This window comes from Ornithorhynchus anatinus, chromosome 11 (assembly GCF_004115215.2).
Source record: "Ornithorhynchus anatinus isolate Pmale09 chromosome 11, mOrnAna1.pri.v4, whole genome shotgun sequence".
NCBI classification, from domain to species: domain Eukaryota; kingdom Metazoa; phylum Chordata; class Mammalia; order Monotremata; family Ornithorhynchidae; genus Ornithorhynchus; species Ornithorhynchus anatinus.
The window spans coordinates 57,422,500-57,446,508 of NC_041738.1; the positions used below are offsets into that span (position 1 = coordinate 57,422,500).

Consider the following 24,009-nt stretch of genomic DNA (forward strand, 5'->3'; position numbering starts at 1 on the left):
CAGTGCTTAGAACCGTGATTTGCACATAGTAAGCCCTTAACAAATGCCATCATTCCTACTGAGAGCTCACCTCCTCCAAGAGGCCTTCCCAGATTGAGCTTCACCTTTTCCCTCTGCTCCCTCTGCTGCCTCTCTGCCTCTGCCCCCCTTCACCTCCCCTCAGCTAAGCCCCCTTTCCCCCCCTTTCCCTCTGCTCCTCCTCCTCTCCCCCCCCACCAGCGCTATGCTCATCCACTCATTTGTATATATTTTTATTACCCTATTTATTTTGTTAATGAGATGTACATCACCTTGATTCTATTTATTGTTATTGTTTTAATGAGATGTACATCCCCTCGATTCTATTTATTGCTACTGTTTTTGTCTGTCTCCCCTGATTAGACTGTAAGTTCATCACTGGGCAGGGATTGTCTCTATCTGTTGCCGAATTGTACATTCCAAGCGCTTAGTACAGTGATCTGCACATAGTAAGCGCTCAATAAATACTATTGAATGAATGGATGGATGGATGGATGGATGAATGAATGAATGAATGAGCCGGGGGGTGCAGTTGCTATAACTGGCCATCGGGGGGCGCGCGGGCCCGCGCGGGCGGCCGGAGCCGCAGTGACGTCACCGGTTCCTGTCCCGCGCCCCGCCCCACCCCCGCCCGCTTCATTCATTCATTCATTCATTCATTCATTCATTCATTCATTCATTCATTCATTCATTCGTATTGATTGAGCGCTTACTGCGCTCAGAGCACTGTACTAAGTGCTTCACCCATGCGGTTCTCCGAAGCCCGACCCTCTCTGCTTGGGGTGGGCTTCAGGAAAGACCTTTGCTCTCTTTCCACCCTTGTTTTTGATCTTTTTGTTTGGGCTTTTTTTTTTTTTTATGGATTTGTAAAGTGCTTTGTAAGTGCCAGGCACTGTACTGAGCACTGGGGGGAAGATACATGATAATCGGGTTCATTCAATCATATTTTTTGAGTGCTTACTGTGTGCAGAACTCTGTGCTAGGCGGTGGGAAAGTACAATTCAGCAACAGATAGAGACAATCTCTGACCAACAACGGGCTCACAGTCTAGAAGACACTGTCCTGAATGATAATAATAATAATGTAGTATTTACGAAGCGCTTCGTATGTGTCATGCACTGTACTAAACAATGCGGGCGATACAAGATAATCGGTTTGACAAAGTCCCTAGTAATAATTGTAATAACAACTGTGGTATTTACGAAGGGTTTAGTATGTGCCAGGCACTGTACTAAGCACTGACACAAGATAATCGGGTTGACACAGTTCCTAATAATGATGATGATAACAATTGCAGTATTTGTTCAGCACTTACTATGTGCTCAGCACTGTACTAAACGCTGGGGGAGTTGCAAGATAATCGAGTTGGACACAGTCCCTGCCCCACACGGGGCACCCAGTAGGGACTCAATAAATATGATTGAATGTAATAATAGTGATAAGAATAATCAGTGGTATTTGTTAAGGGCTTACTATGTCTCAGGTGCTGTACTAAGCGCTGGGGTGGATATAAGCAAATCGGGCTGGACGTGGTCCCTGTCCCACATAGGGCTCACAGTCTCAATTCCCATTTTCCAGGTGAGGGAACTGAGGCCCAAAGAGGTGAAGTGACTTTCCCAGGGTCACCCAGAAGACAAGTGGCAGAGTTGGGATTAGAACCCAGGCCCTTCTGACTCCCAGGCCCACACTCTTTCCACTAGGCCCCCCTGCTTCCCTACGAGCCCTTTCTTCGCAGGTCTGAAAGCTCTCCACCGTCTATAATCGCATTTCTCACCCCCATCAACCCCGGGCCTGATGAAGGGAAGAGTGGCGGTTTCTGACCCCAGATCTGAGGGAGAAACTGAGGCAGGCTGGGGCTGGGACCAGACTTCTCCTCTCCTATTGCGTGCACGTGCTCTGTCCGAGCGGGGATCGTGTGGGGCGGGGGGCTCAGGGATCGGGACCGGCTCCGACCCGGCCGGGCTGCATTGCTGAGCTGCGTTGCTGGGCTGCTGGGCTGCATTGCTGAGCTGCATTGCTGGGCTGTTGAGCTGCATTGCTGAGCCGTAGAGCTGCCCCCGCTCGGGCCGGGATTGCAGGTCGGCGGGAGGAGCCACGTCCCGCCCTGTGCCCCAAGGAGACCCACCCTCGGGCAAGGGGAAACCTCTTCAGGGGCTCCTAGCAAAGGAGTTAGGGTCCCCCCATCCCATCTGCTTCACTCCCAAAACATAGGCTGGGGTGGCAGGCAGAAGGGGAGAGGGGCTGTGGTGAGCTCCTTGTTGGGCACAGATTGTCTCTATTTGTTTCCAAGGGCTTAGTACAGTGCTCTGCACACATTAAGCACTCAATAAATACGATTGAATGCAAGACTGAATCAGCCCTCTGCCTCTTGTAACGACCCTCCCAAAGGACCCCAATATATAATACCATAAGCTAATCGAGTCGGATACAATCCTCCTCCCACCTGGTTATGAAATCTCAGTAGGAGGAAGAGCAGGAATTTAATTCCCATTTTAAAGATGAGGAAACTGAGCCCCAGAGAAGTTAGGTGACTCTCCGAACGTCACACAGCACACCCCCTCGGCACCTAGGACCGCTGATATCAGGGACCTGCACAGTCCCCCCCCCCCCATGCCTAGAGCCAGGAGGGAAGGGTGAGGGAGCTGGGGGAAGGGAAGAGAAGCAGCAGCATGGCCTAGAACTGGAAGTCAGAGGACTGGGTTCTAATTCCGGCTCTGCCACTTGCCTGCCGAGCGACCTTAGGCAAGTCACTTTATTCTCTGTGCCTCAGTTTCCTCATCTTTAAAATGCAGATTGAATTCCTGCTCTTCGTCCTACTTAGATTGGGAACCCCATGTGGAACGAGGACTGTATCTGACATGATCAGAATATATTATTATATATTGGCCTTTGTTAGCGTTTAGTATAATACTTGGCACATAGTAAATGCTTAACAAATACCACGATTTTTACTATTATCATTAAAGCGACTGAGAAAGTTTAATTAGGAGAGGAAGAGGGAGGTTGTAGATGATTAATTCAGACCGGGAGCATTGGGAGAGCGAGAGCTTCTGCCTGCCTTCACTTCACCTTGCCCTAAATTCTAGGAGGAGTGGAGTGAGGTGTTTACCTGAGAGCTTGGGGGTCACTTTGCGAGAATGTGGCAGGGTTTATGGGATTTTTAGTGTGTGTGTGTGTGTGTGTGTGTGTGTGTGAATGTGTCAATGCCCACATACTCATGTGTGTGACCTGGGAATTCATTCATTCAATCCTATTTATTGAGTGCTTACTCTGTGCAGGGCACTCTACTAACCACTTGGGAGAGTACGATTTAACAATAAACGGAAACATTCTGTGTATAATAATAATAATGTTGGTATTTGCTAAGTGCTTACTATGTGCAGAGCACTGTTCCAAGTGCTGGGGTAGATACAGGGCCTTCAGGTTGTCCCTCATGAGGCTCACAGTCTTAATCCCCATTTTACAGATGAGGTAACTGAGGCACAGAGAAGTGAAGTGACTTGCCCACAGTCACACAGATGATGATGTGTATATATGTCCCCCTTTCGACTGTAAACTCATCTGTGCAGGGAAATTATCTGCTAATTCTGGTGTATTCTGCCAAGCACTTAGAGAAGTGCTTTGCACCCAGTAAGCGCTCAATAAATACCACTGACTTGACTGATGTCAGTATTTATGTGTTTCAGCATTCGTACGTGTGTTTCTGTGTGCACGTCAGTATCTGTCTTGTCCGTGTCTAAATGTGTGTTCCTTGTGTCAAGAGTTTCGAGCACTTACCCTGTCTAAAGCACGTGCGCTAAATATCTGAGAGAGTACAATAGAGGTAATGACATGATCCCTGCCTTCAAGGAGCTTACTATCTAGCTGGGAAGACTGACACAAAAATCAATTATAGGTGGGGAACCCCTTAAATTAAATATTAATCTATGTATTGATTGATGTTAATGTCTGGCTCCCCCTCTAGACTGTGAGCTCGTTGTGGGCAGGAATGTCTCTGTAGTTCCACTGCGCTCTCCCAAGTGCGTAGTACAGTGCTTTGCAAGTGCTCAATAAACGACTGACTGAATGAGTGAATGAATGAATGGGAGCAATAGAGGGTATATATTTCAGTGTGCATGTCAGCCTGTCAGTGTGTGTGTGTGTGTGTGTGTGTGTGTGTGTGTGTGTTTGTATGCGTGCCTGTTGGTGTGTCTGTGAGTCTGGAGGAGGACAGACCTGGCAGGGCAGGGCAGGGCGGCCTGGTGATGGTTCCCCGCAGACCAGACGTGCAATCAGATAGGAGCTCCGCCTCTCCTCAGGCGGCCTTGCGATAGGGATCGGCAGCCCAGGCCACTGAGAGCCAGTGAGGAAATCGCCGAGGCGGCCACCGCCTCCAGAAGCCAGCAGCAAGGGAGGGTGGGGCTGCTGGGAAAGGACAGAAATCAGGGGGCGGAGGGAAAGGATGAGTTTGGCTCTAAATCTGCTCCCCCTCCTTTATCCCAACCATAGGACCTCTCTTCTGAGAAAGGGCTAAGGTCATCTGGGCCAGTCCCGTACCTCAGGGGAATAGAGAGCCACCCCAGTCCGGGCGGACGATGGACGGACGGACGGACGGGGGGGGGGGGGGACTTGGAGGAGGTCTGTTCCCCGGATGGAGACTGCTAAACTTTTCTCTAAGACTGGCCCTGTGGCTCTACTCCCTGACAGTCAGTAAGTTCTTCCTGGCGCCTAACCACCAGCTCTTCCGCTATCATGAAGGCCCATTTCCTCCGGTCCAGGCCCAGCGGCTGTGGAGAAGAGCCAGTCAGTGATGAAACCTTCCCTGGGCGTGAAGCCAGGGACTCGGCCCCCTTGGCCATCTCTCCTCCAGGCTTAACACCCCGGTCCTTTTCCTCACGGGACCAACGTCCCATCCCCTTCCCCATTTCCATCCCTCTTCCCTGGCTCCCGGTGCCAAGATGACCCGATCTGGCCCGGGGCCCAGAAGCACGCTCCCAGCCCCTGCGGCGGACTGGGTCCTGCCAGGAAGGAGAGAGTCAGAAACCCCACTGAGGGAGGGGGAAAGGAGGGCAGGGGACGGGACCCTCCGACCTGTGCCTCCCCGCCCCACCCCAGTCGGTGACGGAGGGGCACCAGGACATGGCGCAGTTACAGATGGCAGCGCCCCAAGCTGAAAGGCAAGACCAGGGCATGGTTGACAACTTTATTGTGGCATAAAAAAACAACACAAATTAGCCCTCTACTTCTTTCCTGTACCCAGGCGGCGGTTCACAGCACTTAAAGAAAGGCGATAATCCTCCGTGACTTTCCCCGCAGGTCCAGGTCCAGGTCGGCCTGGGATGGGAGCAAAGCTGCCTAGGACTATTGTGCATCTACCCGGGAGGCGAGGGGAGGGGAAGGGATCCCCATCTACAACCTTGCGAGATAGGGAACCCTGGAGCGGAGGTGGGCAGGGCACAACCATCCCCATCCCCTCCCTCCCTCCCTCAAACAGCAGAGTGGGGCCATGCCAACCCCTCCAGGCCTCCTCCATTCTCCCAGCCTCGGCCTAGGGATTGTGTCTACCAACTGTATTATACTGTCCTCCCCCGAGCACCTAGTGCAGTGCTCTGCACACAGTAAGCGCTCAATAAATACCATTGATTGATTGTTCCCTGCCCCCTGGCGCCTTGGTAAGACACCCGGGACAGGGGCCTGGGGTGAGGGGATAAAAGGAAGGGGAAAGGGCAGGGTGGAGAACAAAGGAGCATGAAACCTCAAACAAGCCCCTGTCCCAATTCCTCCTCATGGAAGGGACCACTTTGTCCTGCTCTCAGAGCCCCATTCCCCCCACCCCCCGGAAAAGGAGCCCTGCTCTCTCTCTCTCTCACGTACACAAGCGCACACACACAAACACACATGCACAAAAACATCCATTCATCATTCTATCACCCCCAGCCTAGCAGTTCCTACTTCCCACACTGGCGGGGCAGACACTCCTAAAGATCCCCACCCCGACCCCAGCCCTCAGCTCAGGCACTGGAGAATGGGGTTGGGGGGGATTGGAAAGTGGCTCTAGTGGGAGAGGCTGCCCAGGTTGGGTGAAGGCACACACACACACACACACACAACACATACACACACACGCAAAGACGCACCCCTCCCTCCCATTAAATAATTCCCTTTAGTTATAACTTAAAAAGTCAAAACAAACCTAACACCCAAGGCCCGGGGCAGGCTCTCGCCATCAGATCCTGCCCATCTGGGCACCCCTTCCGGGGCACTGGCATGCCACCTCCTCCCACTAATGCCCTAGTGAGAAGCTGAGCCCCTCCAGGCAACAGTGGCCACCCCAGGCCGGGGACCGGCTAACCCCTCCCCCGTGCTACGAGTCGATATTAATCTTTGAATGTCTAAAGCCAGAACAGGTGGGGCGGGGTCCGGGAGCTTCCCGACGGCAAACGGTGAAAGAAACAATATCTACTTCATACAGTGGGGGACCGGGGCCCAGGCCCCCAGCCCCGGGCTCCGCTCTGAGGGCTCTCGGCCGGACAGCAGAGGAAGCTCGGTGGGGAGGGGAGCCGGAGGGCTCCCACCTGGACCGGTCAGTTGAGATGCCGTGCCCAACACCCCTCCCCTGGGCCAGCCAAGTCTTTCGGAAAGGAGACCGGAAGGGCAGCCAAGAGGAAACTTGGGTTCGGGGCCACTGTGGGCCCCGGGGGGGGGCGGGGGGGGGGGGCCGGCTGCCAGGGTGGTCCCTGGCTGGCGGGGGGGAGTTGGCCCGCTCGATCCTGGGTGCAGAATCCAGCCCTTTCCCAGCTCCCCGCTCCATACCAGGCAGGTGGCCGCTCCCACCTCCTAGGGTCTGGGCCCGGAAGGGTCGATAAAGGATGGGGAGGGGGTGGCTACCTCCTTCGGCCCCTTCACCGCTCCCCGTCCCGACCCACCCCCGCCCGGGGAAGGGGCTCGGCGGGGAAAGGAGAGGGCCGCGGCCGTGGATGTCCGGTCGGCACCCATTCTGGCGGGCCTCCGGGAGGAGCGGGCCCCTCCAGTCCCTCCGTGCTCGGTCGCCTTCCTCCCGTCCTGTCCTCCCGTCCCGGTCCCCCGGTCCCCCGGTCCCCCGCCCCCCCGCCCCCCCGCCTCAATAAATACCCCCCACCCCCACCCGCACCCCCTCCTCCTCGGGCGGCCCGGGCCTCCGGGGAGGGGGGCGCGGGGCGGGGTCTCAGTTGGGCCGGGGGCTGCCCCCTCCGCCGTCGGCCTCCCGCTTGCCCTGGCCGGCGGGGGGCTCGGCGGGGGCGGGGGCGGGCTTGCCGTCGTTGGGGGCCTGGTCCTCCCGGGCGCCGTCGTGGGTCTTCATGTGCTTGGCCAGGTGGTCGCTGCGCATGAAGACGCGGCTGCAGACGGCGCAGGGGAACTTCTTGGTGCCCGTGTGGGTCTGCAGGTGGCGTTGCAGCTCGTCGGAGCGGGTGAAGCGCTTGCCGCAGAACAGCCAGTTGCAGACGAAGGGCCGGTCGCCGCTGTGCCAGCGCAGGTGGGCCTTCAGGTGCGACGTCTTGGCGTAGGCCTTGCCGCAGCCCGGGATGTGACAGTTGTGCAGGTGCTTCTTCTTGGCCGCCTCGGGCCCGCACGCCGGCCCCAGCCGCTCGGCCTCCAGGCAGTTGGGGCAGCGGCACACGGCCTGACCCGAGCCGCGGGGCACCGAGCGCCGGGAGCCCTTGGGCCGGGCCGCCCCGTCCGGGGCCCCCGCCCCCGCCCCCGCCCCGTCCGGCCCGTGGGGGTCCGGGCCGGCCGCCTCCGGGGGCTTGGCCGGCCCGTCCGGGGGCGGCCCCAGCTGCAGGTGCGACCCCGGGCCCGGCAGCAGGTGGTGGCGTGCGGGCGAGGGCGCGCAGAGCTGGTGGTCGGCCACGTAGCCGCCCAGGCCCGGCTGCAGGGCCCCCGGGTGGGCGGCGGCCGGCAGGGCCCCCGGGGCGTGGGACAGGTCCATCCAGCCGGAGCCGGCGTGGAGGTCCCACCAGGAGCCGTCCTCGCCCGGGTGGGAGGGCCGGAACCAGGGCTCGTAGTGGTGGGCCATGTCGGGCTGCAGGAGCTTGGAGAAGGGGCCCGGGGCCAGGGGGCCGTCGCCCTCCAGGTCCTCGCAGGTCACCCGCGGGGCGCCGCCGCCGGCCAGCTCATAGCCCTGGGAGAAGTCCGCCTCGGGCCCCAGCGGGAGCCCCTGCAGCTCGCCGGCCTGCAGCGGCGACGGGAAGTCCCCCGCCTCCGGGCTGGTGTGGCCCTGGTAGGTCTGCAGGGGCTGCAGGTCCAGGCGCGGCGGCGAGGCCCGGGGCGCGTCCGTGTGCTGGCTGGCCAGGGAGCCGCACACGGCGGTCAGCATTGCCGGACGGCGGGACGGGACGGGACGGGACGGGACGGGGCGGGGGGCGGCTCCGGCGGGACCTGCGGGGGTCCAGGGGAGGAGAGGCGGTCAGACGGACGGACGGACGGACGGACGGACCGAGGCCGAGAGACCACCAAGGCCGTCCGGTCCTGCCCGAGCCCGCCCCCGGCCCGGGAGGGAACCGCCGGCGCCGGGGCGGGACGGGCCACGGGGGAAACGGACACCGGGGCCCAGCCCGACGGGGCAACGTCTTCCCGCGGTCCCCCTCCACCCCCTCCTGGGTCCCGGCTCCCCCGCTCCCCCGGCAGGACGCGGCGCGTCCCCGGAGCCGGCCTAATTACAGGCTGGAGGCCGGGGCGCAGCCCCAGGCGGGGAGACGGAGACAGAGAGTTGTCCCCCGCCGCACCGACGTGGTTTCGGTCCCCCCCGACTCGGCCTTTAGCCCCCTTTGGGGGGGGGGGCTTTCTCTCCGCCCGCGCCCCCCGGCTCCAGGTGGGAAAGCTCGGGGGTGGGGGGCGCCCGGCCTAGCTCAGCCCCCTCCTGCTGGTCCTCCGGGAGAGCTGGGGTGGGGGGGAGGGAGCTTTTCACTGCCGCCCCCTTCTTCTCCCCCAGCCCGGCACTGGTGGAGAGACCCCAGGCGTCTTCCCCACCTGGTCTCCTTCGCCCCCCCTCCCCCCCGCCCCAGCGCGGCCTGGGCCCGACCGTAGGGGCGGAGGTGTTGCGGGGGATGTCAACGACGCTCCTTCCCCGCCCGGACAACCCACGGAACAAACCCCACCGGATTCCGGGTCTCCAGGCCGGACCGGACCGGACCGTGTCCTTCCCCCCTCCCGGGCCGGACCGGACCGGCCCCCCTGCACCGTCCCGGGCCGGACCCCCGCCCCTCTCCTCCCCTGCCCCTTCGCCCTGAGGCCGCTCCACCCGCCGGGGCCGGTCGGGTCTGGGGGCGGCGGCCGCCAGAAATGAGATCTGGGATGTGTCCGGTCCTTCCCGGCCAGTTCCGAATCCCCGACGGCGACCGGCAGGCTGGGTCGAGGGCAAGCCGAGCCGGAGCGGACCCAGGAGTCCGGGCCCATCTGTTACCTGTCACCCCTTCCCTGCCCGGCCAGCTGCCGCCCCCCGACCCCACCCCGGAGGACCCAGCCCCGGACCCCGGCCTCGGCGGAGTCGGTCTTCCCGACCGGCCGGGTCTGGAGGGCCTCCCCGGAGGCTCCGACCTCCGGGGTCTCCGCGGCCCCACTGCGGGCCCCCCCCGACCCCTGCCTCAGTTTACCTGTGGCTTCGAGCAGCTGCGGGCGGGCGCTCTATCGGGTCCCCATGGGCTCGGGCCGGCTCCCCGGGAGCTAATCCGCGGGGGCGGAGGGAGGGAGACGGACAGACAGACAGGGAGGGAGACGGGCGGGCAGGCAGGCAGGCAGGCAAGCAGTGGGGCCGGCTCCTCCAGTGACTCACACACGCTCTGTTTCAGCCTCTTCCCCTTTCGCTCCTTTTTCCCCCGCGCCCGGCCCCGCCCATCTCACCTGGGGCCGCTTTAACCCTCTCAGGCCCGGCCCCGACGGGCGGGGGTGGGGGTTAATGAAGCCGCCCCTCCCCCTTCCTCTTCCTCTTCCTCCCCGCCCCAGGTGGTTGGACCCCCCGAAGGACGCTCACCCCCCCCCCCATCCCGCTCACCGGCTTCCCACCGCTCCCCCCTCTTCGTCCCAGCTCTTCCCAGTCGCTTCCCCTTCTCCCGGCGATGAGGACCCCCCCCCCACACACACAGTCCCACCTCCACGATCCCGCGGGCCCTGCCTGGCCGGACCCCCGAAGTGAGCCGGTCACCCTTGGCCGACGGTATGGTCCTTCCATGCGACTAAGGCCGGGTCGGTCCTTTCAGGCAGGCAGATGTTTGCTCTAAGGAGTGTCCACCCGGAGCCTCTGCGCACCTGGGTTGGGTCGGCCCTGGACGCCGCTAAGGATGCTGCTGTCTCCGGCCTCCACGTCTCGTCTATCTCACACCTCCATCTTCAGTCCCAACATCTCTGCACGCATAGACAACCGAACCGGATAGATTCGCGGGGAGAATAGATCGCCAGACCGATCCCTAGGCGAATAGGTCTTTAGACCGCATAGACTCCCTAGGTGAATAAATTTCTAGACCGCATAGACTCCCTAGGTGAATAGATCTCTAGACTGCATAGACTCCCTTGGCGAATAGCTCTCTAGACGGCATAGACTCCCTAGGTGATTTTCATTCACATTCATTCATTCAATCGTATTTACTGAGCGCTTACTGTGCGCAGAGAACTGTACCAAGCGCTTGGAAAGTACACTTCGGCAACAGATAGAGACAATCCCTACCCAGCAACGGGCTCACAGTCTATACTAGAAAAAAACCTCTCGACTGCATAGACTCCTTAGGCGACTAAATCGCTAGATGCATAGACTCCCTAGGCGAATAAATCGCTAGTCCGCATAGACTCCCCAGGCGAATAAATCGCTAGACCGCATAGACTCCCCAGTAGATCGCTAGCCCGACTAGAATCTCTGCTGTATTTCTGAAAATTTTCTCCTCCGCGTGTCTCTTCCCCCCCGACAGTCTCTCTGCCTCCGCCCTTGTCGTTGTTTGTCCAGACCCCTGTCCGCGGCTTGACCCGCTAGCTCCTCCTCTGTGGTCGCTTTGTTGCCCACCCCGGCTCCCCCCGCCCACCCCCAGCCCTCTTCGGCCGGCGCTGTCCCCCCCGCGGCCCGTGGACACGTGCGTTTCCACATCAACGTAAGGAGAAGAATATCACGACAGCGCGATAGCCCTGTCGGGATAAGGTGGGGTCCGACCCCTGCGATGACGGCTCTCCATCTCGCCTCTGGACGGCCCCGTTACGAGGGAGAAGTTGCCACTTTGCCCTCCACATTCCCTGCCCCACTTTTCGGGCTCGGCCCGGGGCTGAGCGGTTGGTCCGAGCCGCTGAGGCCGCCCCACGTTAAAGTCGCTTCTGCTCCAACGCCCCTAACTCCCCTCCCACTCTCATCTCGTTCCAACTGCCCCCCATTCCCCTCCACCACCCATTTCTGCACCACAGCCCTGCCACTTCTCTAATACCCCCGATTCTCAGTCCACTGCCCCCTTCCCCAACTTCCACTTCAAAGCCCCTTGCATTCCCGCCCCCCCGGCAAAATCTGTTGCTTCCCCTGAAGAAGATGGGGCCAGTGGGACTGGAGACAGGAGAACTGGATCCCATTCGGAAGCTCCTGGGCTAGGATCTCGACCCCGCCCAGGGGTCTGAGCTGCCCTACAGATTAATCCTTTTCCCTCTGCGGGGACCCAGAATCCCAGAACGACCCCTCCAACTTCAGGGTCCTCACTCGAGAATCCTAGCACTTGTGAGGCCAGAGGAATGCTGAGATTCCCACCCCAGAGACCCCCGATCACCTGGCTCCTGCACAATAGAAACCTTTCCATCTCCCACAGCACTTATGGACCTATTTTTATAGATCATAAATTATTTATTTATATTAATATCTTTCTCCTCCTCTAGTCGTTAAGCTGGTTGTGGGCAGGAAACGTGTCTGCCAACTCTGCTGTACTCTCCCAAACGTTCAAAACAGCACTCTGCATATAATAAGCACCCGATAAATACCACTGAATCCCCCATCCCTATGTCAGTAAGGTATCTTCAATATCCGAGTTGGGGCCTGTGACTGCACCGACCTCTGACCTCTGCCCTCCCCCAAACCATGTTCAGATCGCCCACTGGGCCCCGGGCCCCTCGGCCCTGCTCCTTGTTTCTGTGGAATAACCTGGCCTTCTTCCAGCCCTGGCTAGCGGCCACCCTGTTATCTCTGGGCCTCCGGAGTGCTGGGCGGATGCCAACGTTAGCAGTGCCAGGGAGAATGCCCTCAAGTGGGCTTCCTCAGAAGACTCAATCCGACCCTGAAACTGTCCCTCAGACACTCAGACAGCATTCTAGCCCTGTGGCCCCCAGCGACGGCCTTGTCCCCTGATGTCCCCCGGGCTGAACCAGATTTCGGGTCCCTAGATTCCCTCAGTAAAAATAATTATGGTATTTGTTAAGCGCTTACTCTGTGCCAAGCACTGTTCTAAGCGCTGGGGTAGATACAAGAGAAGCAGCGTGACTCAGTGGAAAGAACCCGGGCTTGGGAGTCAGAGGCTGTGGGTTCTGATCCCGGCTCTGCCGCTTGCCAGCTGTGTGACTTTGGAAAAGTCATTTCATTTCTCTGTGCCTCATTTACCTCATCTGTAAAACGGGGATTAAAACTGTGAGCCCCATGTGGGACAACCTGATCACCTTGTATCCCCCAGCGCTTAGAACAGTGTTTTGCGCATAGTAAGCGCTTAACAAATACCACCATTTATTTTTTCATTTTACAAGGTAATCAGGTTGCCCCACGTGGGGCTCACAATCTTAGTCCCCATTTTCCAGATGAGGTAACTGAGGCACAGAGAAGTTAAGAGGCTTACCCCAGGACACACACAGGTGGCGGAGCGGAGATTAGAACCCTCATCTTCTGACTCTTTCCAATAAGCCACGCTGCTTCTCTAGAAACTGGATCATCAAGGGAACCAGATAACAGTCAGTGGAGTTACAAACTACCAATTCAGGCTTTCATTTGTTCAATCGTATTTATTGAGCGTCTACTGTGTGCAGAACACCTTACTAAGCGCTCAATCAATCCACAGTATTCCTTAAGCGTTTACTGTGGGCAGAGCCCTCTACTAAGTGGTTGGGAGAGTACAATAAGGCAGAGTTGGTAGACCCGTTCCTTGCCCACAACGAGTTTACAGACTAGAAGGGTTATTTAGTCTTTGAAAGATCTTGTTCGTTACCTCCAGGGGGGCAGCCTGACCCAGAGATTGGGCAAACCCCACTTCATCCTTCGATAGCCAAGGGGGTCCGGGAAGTCCCGGCTGGCCCCGCCCCAGGGCTTCTTCCTTCTCAGAGCCTCTGTTTCCCTGGCCTGGCTGGGGGTGTCCGAGTGGGCTGGTGTCGGTCTGGAGTTATGGGGCTGAGTTTGGGTCTAGGCGTTTTTCGGATGGGCAAGTGCGCGCTCGTGTGTTGCATAAGCTTGTGTGCTTGTGCATCGATGCAGGTGCATAGGTGGGTGCCCATGTTGGGGGGGGCGGAGGGGCTCGTGTCCGGGCTGCCCCCTTCCCCAAGAGGGGCTAGTCTTCCAGGTTCGGGTCCCCTCGCCTCCCAATGCTGGGTCATGTCTCCCTCCAGACCCCCTAACCCTCCCCAGCTTTTCAACACCCCTGCCGGGGACCGGGGGGGCTTCTACGCGCTCCCCCCAGGGCGAGTGGTGGAAGGGGGCGTGTGACCCCAATTAGCTCCACCTGCTCTGGCCTGGAGCGCGGGATAAATAGTAAATGCCCCTCGCCGCCCCCTCCCTCTACCCGAGCACGGAACCGGCCGGTTTTGCAGTGCTGGTGGGGGCGGGGAGAGAAGGATGGGGGCGTCCACCGGCCTCCAGTCCTCTAATCCAGGAAACCCTCGCCCGCAGCTCTGGGCCAGTTCCGGAGCGGGCCCAGAGGATCAGAGCCGGGGAATTGACAGGAAAGGCAGATTTAGGCTAGAAGAGTCGGTTCGGGGGTCGCGCGGGGAGGGAGGGCTCGGGTAAGGCTCCAGAAGCAGCGTGGTTTCGTGGAAAGAGCACGGGTTCGGGAGTCAGGGGACGTGGGTTCTAATCCCGGCTTCGAGAAGCAGCTCGGTTTATAGTGGAAAGAGCACGGGCCTGGATGTCAGAAGGACCTGAGTTCTAACTCCACTCTGCCACTTGTCTGCTGTGTGACCTTGGGCAAGCCATTTAACTGTGCCTCAGTTACCTCCTCTGGAAAATGGGGATTGACACTGTGAGCCCCGCGTGGGACCACCTGATTGCCTCGTATCCACCCTGGCGCTTAGAACGATGCTAAGAACATTATTGTCATTATTAATATTAGGACACCGAGGCAGAGGGCCGCCGGGGTCGGGTGGGAGGCCCGATGTTCTTTCCCCTTTCCTCGTCCGGGCCGGGTCCCCGGCGGACCCCAGAAGCCGGGCCCTTGCCCCGGGGCGGCCGTGGAGGCTGGCGGAGGATTTGGGGCGTAATTGAGGCTCAGCCCCCGGGGACGGCGGGGATTCCCCGGCCGCCGGCCAGGACGGCTTCGCTAACCAGCCCCAATTACCCCCATTTCCAGCGCGGTACGGATGGGGCGGGGCGGGAGCCACCCAGCGCGTCGAAGACCCAGGCCCTCGGGTCGCCCCGCAGACGCCCCCCACCCCCCTGACCCCCACTTTCCCCCGCTCCCCTTCCTCTCGGGGCGAGCCGGACCGGACCGGACCGGACAGGACCGGCCCGGGCCACCCCGTCCCCCCTCGGAGATGGGCGAACAAAGCGGGAGCGCGGAGAGGCCTCGGAGCCGGGACCACCCAGGGGGAGGAAGGTTTAAAGTCGGAGCGCGAGCGCTGGGGCATTTCCTCACGGATGCGTGTCTGAGACCCCGAGGGAGGCCGGGAAATTACACTTAATTACAGACTTGATTTGCATAAATTATAAGGTGGCTGCAAACGCTTTCAATCTGTTCCATGTGCTTAGGTAGCAGGTTCAGTCCCAGAGCTGGGCGGCGGGGGGCGGGGAGGGCCGGGCTCCTCTCCGGTGGGTGGGGAGGGGGCTCTTCCACACTCACACACACACAAACACACACACACAACTCCCCCCCATCACCCCCGCATCCCGCCCCCTCCCCCTCCCCAGGCGGCTGGTCCTGCCCATGGCCTTGTACAGGGGCGGGGAATCGGAGCGGATTTTATCTGTTTCGCAGTGGGATCTCAGGTCCCGTCCCCCCCCGTCCCCCCAAACCACACACACACACACACACACACACACACACACACACACACCTCCCGGCGTGGATCTTTCTCCCCCCCACCAGGATCCCGCCTGGCCGGATCCTCTGGGAACGAACCCAGGAGTCCTGGCTCCGGCCTCCCCGGACAGTCGCTCTGGGCAGCCCTGTTTCGGAAGTCGTAGGGGGCCGCAGGTCCGCCCTCCCAGCGAAGCCGCTCCTTGCAGGGAGCTCATCGGGGCTCAGACGACCAGACCCCCGGCTCCAGCGCCGCCCCGGCTCCCTCCTCTTCTCCCAAATCCCTTCCTCCTCCTCCTCTCCTTCCCGCTAAGACTTTGCTTCCTCCTACAGCTCTGTAATTTGTTCCCTGGCTTTGTCTCTCTTCCCGGGTGTGCCAGGGCCCTTCCCACCCCTTCCCTCCCCCGGCTGGCCTCGGCCCTCCCCCCATTTCCCCCATCCCCTCCCCCCCTCGGGGGGGTGGGGGGGGCTCGGTGACCCTAGCCCCACATCTCTGGTCCTGTCCCAAATCCCACATCCTCCACAGCCCCCGATGACCTTTGCCAGCTCTTCCACAGCCCTTTGCCATCCTGTGCCAGCTCAGCAAGGGCAAGGGAGCCGGTTGGGAGTGCCCCTCTGCCCAGTCTCCAGGACCCTGTCGGTAGACCTGGGTCCGGGATGGGGTGGGGGTGGGGTTGATTCGAAGCTGCGGACTCAGTCGGTCCCTGTAAACGCTTGTGAGGGGGGCATCGGGACAGAGGAATCGGAGGAAGGGGCAGGGAGAACCCATGGGGCAAGAGCCAACCAGGACTTAGTACTGGACTACCAAGACCATGGTACCCGGGAGGTGGAAGGGAAGACTGGCAGCCAGGTTTGGTCTCTGTTTCCTTTTTTTTTTAAATGATATTTGTTAAGCACTTTACAGTCAGTGTACTAAGCTCTGGGGTAGATACAGGATGATCAGGTTACACACAATCCATGTCCCACATGGGGCTCATGGTCTTAATCTCCCATTTTACAGACGAGATAACTGAGGCACAGAGAAATGGAGTGACTTGCCCACAGTCACCCAACGGACAAGTGGCAGAGCAGGGATTAGAGCTCAGCTCTTTCTAACTTTCAGGCAGGCCTGTATTCTATCCACTAGGCCACACTGCTCCCTTCCCCTTTAGACCGGAAACTCCTTGTGGGTAGGGATCGAGACTACCGACTCTATTGCCCTGTACCCTTCCAAGCACTTAGTACAGTGCTCAGCACATAGTAAGTGCCCCAATAAATGCCACTATTTGATTGATTGCTCTGCACAGAGTAAAGACTTAATCCAGGAGGGTTGGAATTCAGGAGGATCTGAGCCCAGAGGGTGGCTTCCAAGTGTCGGCACTTCCCAGGTCTGAGGGATGAGGGATGAGGGATCCCAGGGTTGAGGGGAATGGAGGACAGCAGCAATAGGCAAGAGACAGTAAACTGGCAACCCCCAAAAACTTAGGAGGAAAACCTCTCCCATGCCAACCTACTCACTGTTCCTCAGTCTCATCTGTCTCACCACCAACGCCTCGCTCATGTCCTCCCTCTGGTCTGGAACTGCCTCCCCGTCCATATTCACCAGACTACCACTCTTCACACCTTCCAAGCCTTATTATAATCACATCTCCTCCAAGAGACCTTCCCTGATTAAGCCTTCTTTTCCCTGACTTCCTCTCCCCTCTGAGTGGCCCTTGCACTTGGATCTTAGAGAAGCAGTTTGACTTAGGGGGAAGAGCACAGGCTTGGGAGTCAGAGGTCGTGGGTTCTAATCCCAGCTCCACCACTTGCTGTGTGACTTTGGGAAAATCACTTAACTTCTCTGTGCCTCAGTTACCCCATCTGGAAAATGGGGACTAAGACTGTGAGCCCCAGGTGGGGCAACCTGATTACCTTGTATCTACCCCGGCACTTAAAACAGTGCTTGGCACATAGTAAGCGCTTAACAAATACCATCATTATTATTATCTGTACTCTTTAAGCCCTTGATATTCACCCCAGCTTTACCACCACAGCAATTATGTCCATATCTGTAATTTATTTCAATGTCTGTCTTCCCCTCTAGACTGAAGCTCCTTGAGGGCAGGGAACATTTCTACCCACTCTGTTGTACTGTACTTTCCCAAGAGCTTGGGGCAGTGCTTTGGCACGCAGTAAATTCTCAATAGATATCATTGATTGATTGATCTCCACCTCTCACTCTTCCCTGAGTTCTTTACCCTTCCCTCCTGCAAGGAGTGGGGGCTCTTCCTGGGGAAGGTAGAAAGAGCTCCTGAGAGGAAGGAAGGTAAAATACCTTCCATTTGCTAAGCCCCAGAGCCAGGCAGGCTGCAAGGGAGAAGTCTCTTATCAATTGTATTTATTAAGCGCTTACTGTATGCACAGCGGCTCAGTGGAAAGAGCACGGGCTTTGGAGTCAGAGGTCATGGGTTCGAATCCTGGCTCGGTCACTTGTCAGCTGTGTGACTTTGGGCAAGTCACTTCACTTCTCGGTGCCTCAGTTACCTCATCTGTAAAATGGGGATGCAGACTGTGAACCCCCCGTGGGACAACCTGATTCCCCTGTGTCTACCCCAGCGCTTAGAACAGTGCTCGGCACATAGTAAGCGCTTAACAAATACAGCGCTGTACTGTAGAGCTTGCTTGGGAGAGTACAATATAACAGACTTGGTAGATATGTTCCCTGCCCACAGCAAGCTTAGAGCCCAGAGGCTCTTGCCCATGAAACTTGCTTGGAGCAAGCCCTGAGCAGCTAGAGGGAGGGAGTGGGCTAGGGAGGGGGCTGAGCAATCTTATTATTATTATTAATTTTGGTATTGGTTAAGTGCCTACTTTGTGCCAGGCACTGTACTAAGCACTGGAGTGGATACAAGCAAATCGGTTTGGACACAGTCCCTGTCCCACTTGGAGCTCACAGTCTTAATCTCCATTTTAAGATGAGTTAACTGATGAGTTAACAGATGAGTTAATTAGTTAAGCAAAGGTCTTTATTGAGCCCTTCTGTGTACCTCAGAGTCCATTCCCTGAAACCCAGTAACATGCCTTCTGAGATCCTCCACAAGTCACTTGCAATTGATGGATAATAATAATAATACCATTTATTAAGTGCTTTCAATGTGCAACTATGCAAACTGTGCTAATCGGTGGGGTAGATTCAAGATAATCAGATGAGACACAGAATCTGTCCCAAACACCGTCTAAAAAAGGGAGGGAGAACAGGGACTTTATCCCCATTTTACAAATGAGGAAACCAATGCTCAGAGAAGTTAAGAGACTTGCCCAAGGTCACACCGCAGGCACACAGAGCTGCCCAGCGCTAGAACCCAGGTCTCCTGGCTCCCAGTCCCATGATCTCTTTCCAATAGGAGTGGGCCTGCATCTTTAGAAAAGGAGGTTTTGCCCTCGATAATCTCCTTCCGTGAAACTCTCGAGAGATCTGGAATGGATTACATGGGTCTCAGCCTCTGACAGAGTCTGCCAACTGCTGTGTTCGGACTCCTTAGACACCCCCAAAACAATGCCAACCTAATTCTCTCATCCCCAGGGAAAGGCTGCTAAAGTGCCTCCCACCGCAGAGGTCAGCAGAAAACTAAGCATTCTGCCTCCCAGCCAGAAGCTGACCACTACCCCCAAGACAGAGGGAGAAACCCAGGACCTGGGCACCCCGGGATCCCAGCTCCCTGCCTCCATTCCTTGGCTGCAGACAGTGGGCACCGGGGCACTGGGGGTGGGGAACAGAAGAGCCCAACCATCTTTCTGTTGGGATGGGTCCTGGCTGCCTCCTGCTCTTTATAATTTGCTTCCTGATTGAGGGTTTGGGTCTCTCTGCCCTTCTCCCCGGTGATTAGCTGCTGCCGGTGGCTCCGGCTGGGCTCAGGTGCTGGGGAGACTGGCCAAGACCCTGTGTCATTAGTCAGGGCCTCGGGGGCGGCGATCCAGGGTCTGGCTTACCTGTCTGGGTCCTGCCCTGCTCCTTCCACCCTAAGGGGGAGGGGCATGGTGCCAACTGGGCACTAGGGAACCACAGACATTGGGTACCCCTCCTGGAAGCATTGGAGGGGGGAAACTGAGGCAGGTGGGTTGGAAGGCCCAGTGCTCCCAGTCTCTGCTCTAGTTTCTCATTCCCAAACCGTAAAGAGCTCTCAGACCACCACAGGGGGAGGCCAAGGAGAATCCCCCTGCGCTCAGACCTCTCCCCTTTCTGCCCCACCCCTGACACAGCCCCTGGCTCTGCTAGACCCCTGCCAAGGAGCCCTCTGGTCCCTGGCCTAGATGACACCAGTTGGCCAGGAAGGTTGGCTGGTCTGGGGTCTCTGGTAGCTCTTCCATCTCCTCACTCTTCTTGTACCGGTTCATCCTCTTGGTTCAGGCTGGGATTCAGGGGGCCCTTGAGGGTCTAGGAGGGTGAGGGCTCTTAGAGGACCCTGACCTTCCCTCACCGCTCCAACTCTGAAAACATCTCTGCTTTACTCCTCACCCTGAACTGTCTGGCTTTCGGGAGACTCCAAGGGTGGGGAACAGGGTCTTCACTGGCTTCATATATTGGGGAGGAAAGAAGGGGTTCCCCTCTACCTCTGGCTGCTTCCAGCGGTGACAGCGGTGGACGGCATTGGCTGTTCACTACCACAGAGGCAAACAAGAGTGAAGCATCTGCCTTGCAGCAGGAAGGAAGGGGGTTGGACAGCAGGAAGGATTTCTGTCCTATTGGGTGGGAGTGCGGAGGCGCCAGGGACCCCAACACCCTCCCCCTTCACTCCTGCCCTAAATATGCTCTTCAGAGACCCTGAACCCAGTCTCTGGGCTCCCAGCCAGCCCCCTCTTCTCCTGCTGCTCTGGGGTCCAGGGCACAGAGACACCCCATAGCAAGCTCTTCCTAGGGTCTCCTCCTCCCCCCGTCCCCCGCCCTCCTCCCTGTCCCTCATCCCTTCCCTCCTCACCCCGGGGTCAGAGTCTTCCTGCCCCAGCGACTGCTGCTGCCTGACTCGGGCTGGCTGTGATAACATCAGGGCAAACAGGAAACTCTGAATTAGAGACATGAGCGATGTTGTTTTAAAGGGCACTTAGCGCCAGCGAGAGGTGCCAGATTGACAGCCCTGGAGCCTGGCGTCCGCTCACCAACCTGTCAGCGGGCACCAGGCGGGCACCCCCCTACCCATCTCCATCATCCCCACCAGCTCTAACCCAGGCCAGTTCTGACCCAGGCCGTAGCCTTGCCGGGAGCTTGCCAGCTGCTGTGTGGGGCGGGGGCGGAGAGCAGGGCTGTGGACCCCCTCTGCCCAGGGCTAGATCATGGGACACCTCCCCCAAAACAGGCATGCGGGGCCGGGGGCACCCCCCAGAGTGGGATGGCAGAAAAGGTCATTCCCTAGCCCCAACTGGAGTCAGATTCCACATACCCATTCCTCTGGCCCCGGTGGTGCCCACAGGAGGTGGGGAGGTTTAATAATGTTGGTATTTGTTAAGCGCTTACTATGTGCAGTGCACTGTTCTAAGCGCCGGGGTAGATACAGGGTAATCAGGTTGTCCCCCATGGGGCTTACAGTTAATCCCCATTTTACAGATGAGGTAACTGAGGCACAGAGAAATTAAGTGGCTTACCCACAGTCACACAGCTGACAAGTGGCAGAGCGGGGATTCGAACCCATGACCTCTGACTCCCAAGCCCATGCTCTTTCCACTGAGCCACGCTGCTTCAAGAAGCATCATAGAGTTTGGCATGGAATAGGGATAACTAGGGTCCAGGAGGCCGACATGAATGCCACTTGACCCCGGGGAGAGTGTAGATGTGACCCTGGGCCCCTGGACGTCCCTCTCTCTTTCATTCATTCATTGGATTTACCGAGTGCTTACTGTGTGCAAAGCACTGTAATAAGCACTTGGGAGGGTACAGTATAACAGTAAACACATTCCCTGCCCACAGCGAGCTGAGCAGCCAACAGGAGAGACCAATTTGCAGGGGAAGTTGGGGAGGTGGTGGCTGGTCTGCCCCCAAGGCATGTTGGACCCTCCCCGGGCCTGGCACCTGGAGCCAGGCACCGCCACCGTCCTCTCTGTGGTGCCTGCTTTCCTCCTGGCACTGTCAGCGAGAGGTCCCCGGGTCCGGGTTCCGCCCGAGGCGGGCAGCCGCCGGCGGGTTCCCAACTCCGACCCAGGGGGCCGTCGGAGCCTGCCCCGCCTCTCCCAGCCCCTTCCCACCCGCTCCGAGGAGGGGTGCCCCAGGCTTGGCATTGCCACGCACACTGGCCCAGCCTCTGCCAAGCACTGGGAAGCTGCTGGCAACAGTAATTAGAAGAGGAGAGGGAGAGCCATGTAACCCTTCTCCTGCACCCCCCCCCCCGCCCCCCCACCACACACATCCCGCGGGGCAAACTACTTCAAACGAATGCGTTTCGCTCTTGTGAAACCGAAGACAATTTCCTTTTCTGTCATAAAACAAATTGTTGTTCGTCAGGAAAGTTGGGCTGGTTCTCCCTGCGGGCCGGGCCGGGCCGGGTCGGGCTGTGGGAGTGCTGGGGGCTGGGAGCTGAGCTGGGGAGGGAGGTGGGCAGGGGGGGAGAACCCTGCTGGGGCTGGGGTGTGGGGAGAGGGAGGGGGTTAGATTGGGGGGATGGAGGAACCTGGAGAAGTCATCTGGTCCAGTCCCCTGCCTCTGGCTAGGTCTGATCCTCAATCCACCATCTCCCTCACTGGCCTGGCCCTGCCAGCTTTCCAGATCAAACCTCTCCAGAAGCCTCTAAGTGAGTGGTCTCAGGTCACGACGTGGCTCGGCTGGGGTTAGGCTTCAGGAAGCTCAGTCCCTCCTGTTTCCAACTCCCTCGGGGTGACTCTTCCCCCTCTGACTTCTGGGATCCCCGGGGTAGGGGCAAGGGGTAGGGGATAGAGGAACACCACTCATCTCTAGACTGTGAGCTCACTGTGGGCTGGGAATGTGTTGGTTTATTGTTATACTGTACTCTCCCAAGCGCTTAGGACAGTGCTCTGCACCAACTAAGCGCTCAATAAATACGACTAACTGACTGACCTCTCTCTCGGTGGCCTGGAGGTCAATTCCAAGGAGGGGACTGCTCTATGTCTGCCCAGGTCAAGCTGCAGCTAAAAGGATTGAGGTAGAGGCCAGGAAGGATTTCCTAACCAGCAAGGGGGTTGCTTAGGGCACCAGACTAGGAAGGGGTTCCCCTCTTTTTCTTCTCCTCTGGAGAGTCCCCTGAATTGGGAGGGAGGGGTCAGAGAAGGATGAGGATTGCTTTGACCCTGATCTCCCCAAGATTTTTACTACCACTTCCTCTCTCTTGCAGTTCTTGAAAAACCACCTCCCACATGAAGCCTTCCTGGATTAATTGGGAGACAGCCGGGGAATCCCCTTTCACCTCAGCCTGCCTGGACTTGCTCTTCCCAGCCTCTCCCTCTGCCACTTAGACCCCTTCGCTTCCCCTCCCCCCGGAAGAGAAGGACTCTGGTCTGGACTGGTCTGGTTGTCTGGTTAGTGCGTCCAGGGGGAGAGGCCAGGCAGGGCAGTGCGTAGTGCCAATCACAGGCCGGGGTGGTGGGAAGCTGCCCCATAGGGGCCTGGAGGGCTCTGCCAGCAATACCAATACCAATGACCGATTGATTGATTGATTGCAGGCAGCCAGCTTTAGGGTGGCTGGACGCCGGGAGCCCGGAAGCCTGGTCTGAACTCAAGAGCAGCCCTTTCCAGCTCTTCCTCCGCCAGTCACACTCAAAGAGTTCTGCCCTTAGAATCCGGACGGGCCGAGAGTGAGGTGACAATGTGGGGCAGACCCTCGGGTTTGGGGCAGGGGGGCAGACCCTCGGGTTGTGGGGGGCACACCCTTGGGTACGGGGGGGGCACGCCCTTGAAGTCCCAAAGATCACTGCGGTCAGGTGTGGGGGAGGAAGGAGAGGTCAGCAGTGGGGAAGGGAGATCAGGAAGGTGCATGGGGAAGGGGCTGGAGGGGCCAGAGAAGCACGAAACCCTCTAGCTCCTCTCCCTGGCCCAGAGACCTTCCGGGGATCAGTAGGCTGTCTGTGAGGGTCTTCCAGAGGTCAGCCCGCCACTCCCTTCCTCTCCAGAGGTCATCTTATCCCTCCCCTGGCCTCCAGAGGCCATCTCGTTCCTCCCCTCGCCTCTGGCAGGAACAGACCCACCCCCAACGCCCTTTCTTGAATCAGGGCAGGGAAAGAGTCCAGCTTCCTCACGCCCCACCAGTCAGTTTTGCAGTCTAACCTCAATCCCTCCAGCTGCATTCTCTTTCATTTCTCCAGCCATGCCCCCAGGGCCTGACATCAGGGTAGGGACAGGGAGGGAGTAGGAGGATGGGCAGAGGGGCAGGGCAGGGCCCCAGTCCCTAATTGGTTCTCCAGCCCCCAACTCCATCCCCAAACCTAGAGCGCAGGTCCACATTGGGGGCTGAAAGCAAGGTGGATTGTGGAGAGACCTCTGTCAGCTTCCTGAACATTGTGGGGCAGTGAGGCCTGGGTGATTGGCTGAAACCAGCTAAAACCTGAGGACCACGGGCTTCTGCCTAGAGCAGATTTGGGGACTTTGGAGGGACCCCATTAGGTTTAGCCCAGGGGGAGAAAGCTCTTCTGCAGCAGGAGAGTCTTCAGGTGGAAGCACTTCCCTTAAGAAGTCTCCTCTACCCCAAACCCAGAGAGATGCAGTCTCATCGATTGGACTCCCTTAAGAACAGGGAAAGGGGATGTTTGCCTTGCTTGGGAGTGGGGCCTTCCTGAAAAGAGGCAGGGGGATGGACGAGATGACCTCCAATTTGGCACTTCCAAGCCTGAGGGGAGAGCAATAAGGGAGGTGAGACCC

At 58.4% G+C, this 24,009-nt stretch overlaps 1 protein-coding gene across 1 annotated transcript; it reads right to left on the reverse strand.

Moving 5' to 3' along the window:
• Positions 1 to 7,201: 7,201 nt before the first annotated feature.
• SP6 (Sp6 transcription factor) lies at positions 7,202 to 8,350 on the reverse strand. The gene has a single exon (XM_029076110.1). The coding sequence runs from the start codon at positions 8,348 to 8,350 to the stop codon at positions 7,202 to 7,204; it is 1,149 nt and encodes a 382-aa protein (XP_028931943.1).
• Positions 8,351 to 24,009: the final 15,659 nt, after the last annotated feature.

Bases quoted from the DNA above. Each gene is read 5' to 3' on its own strand.
- SP6 (XM_029076110.1), bottom strand. From the start codon at position 8,350: ATGCTGACCGCCGTGTGCGGCTCCCTGGCCAGCCAGCACACGGACGCG.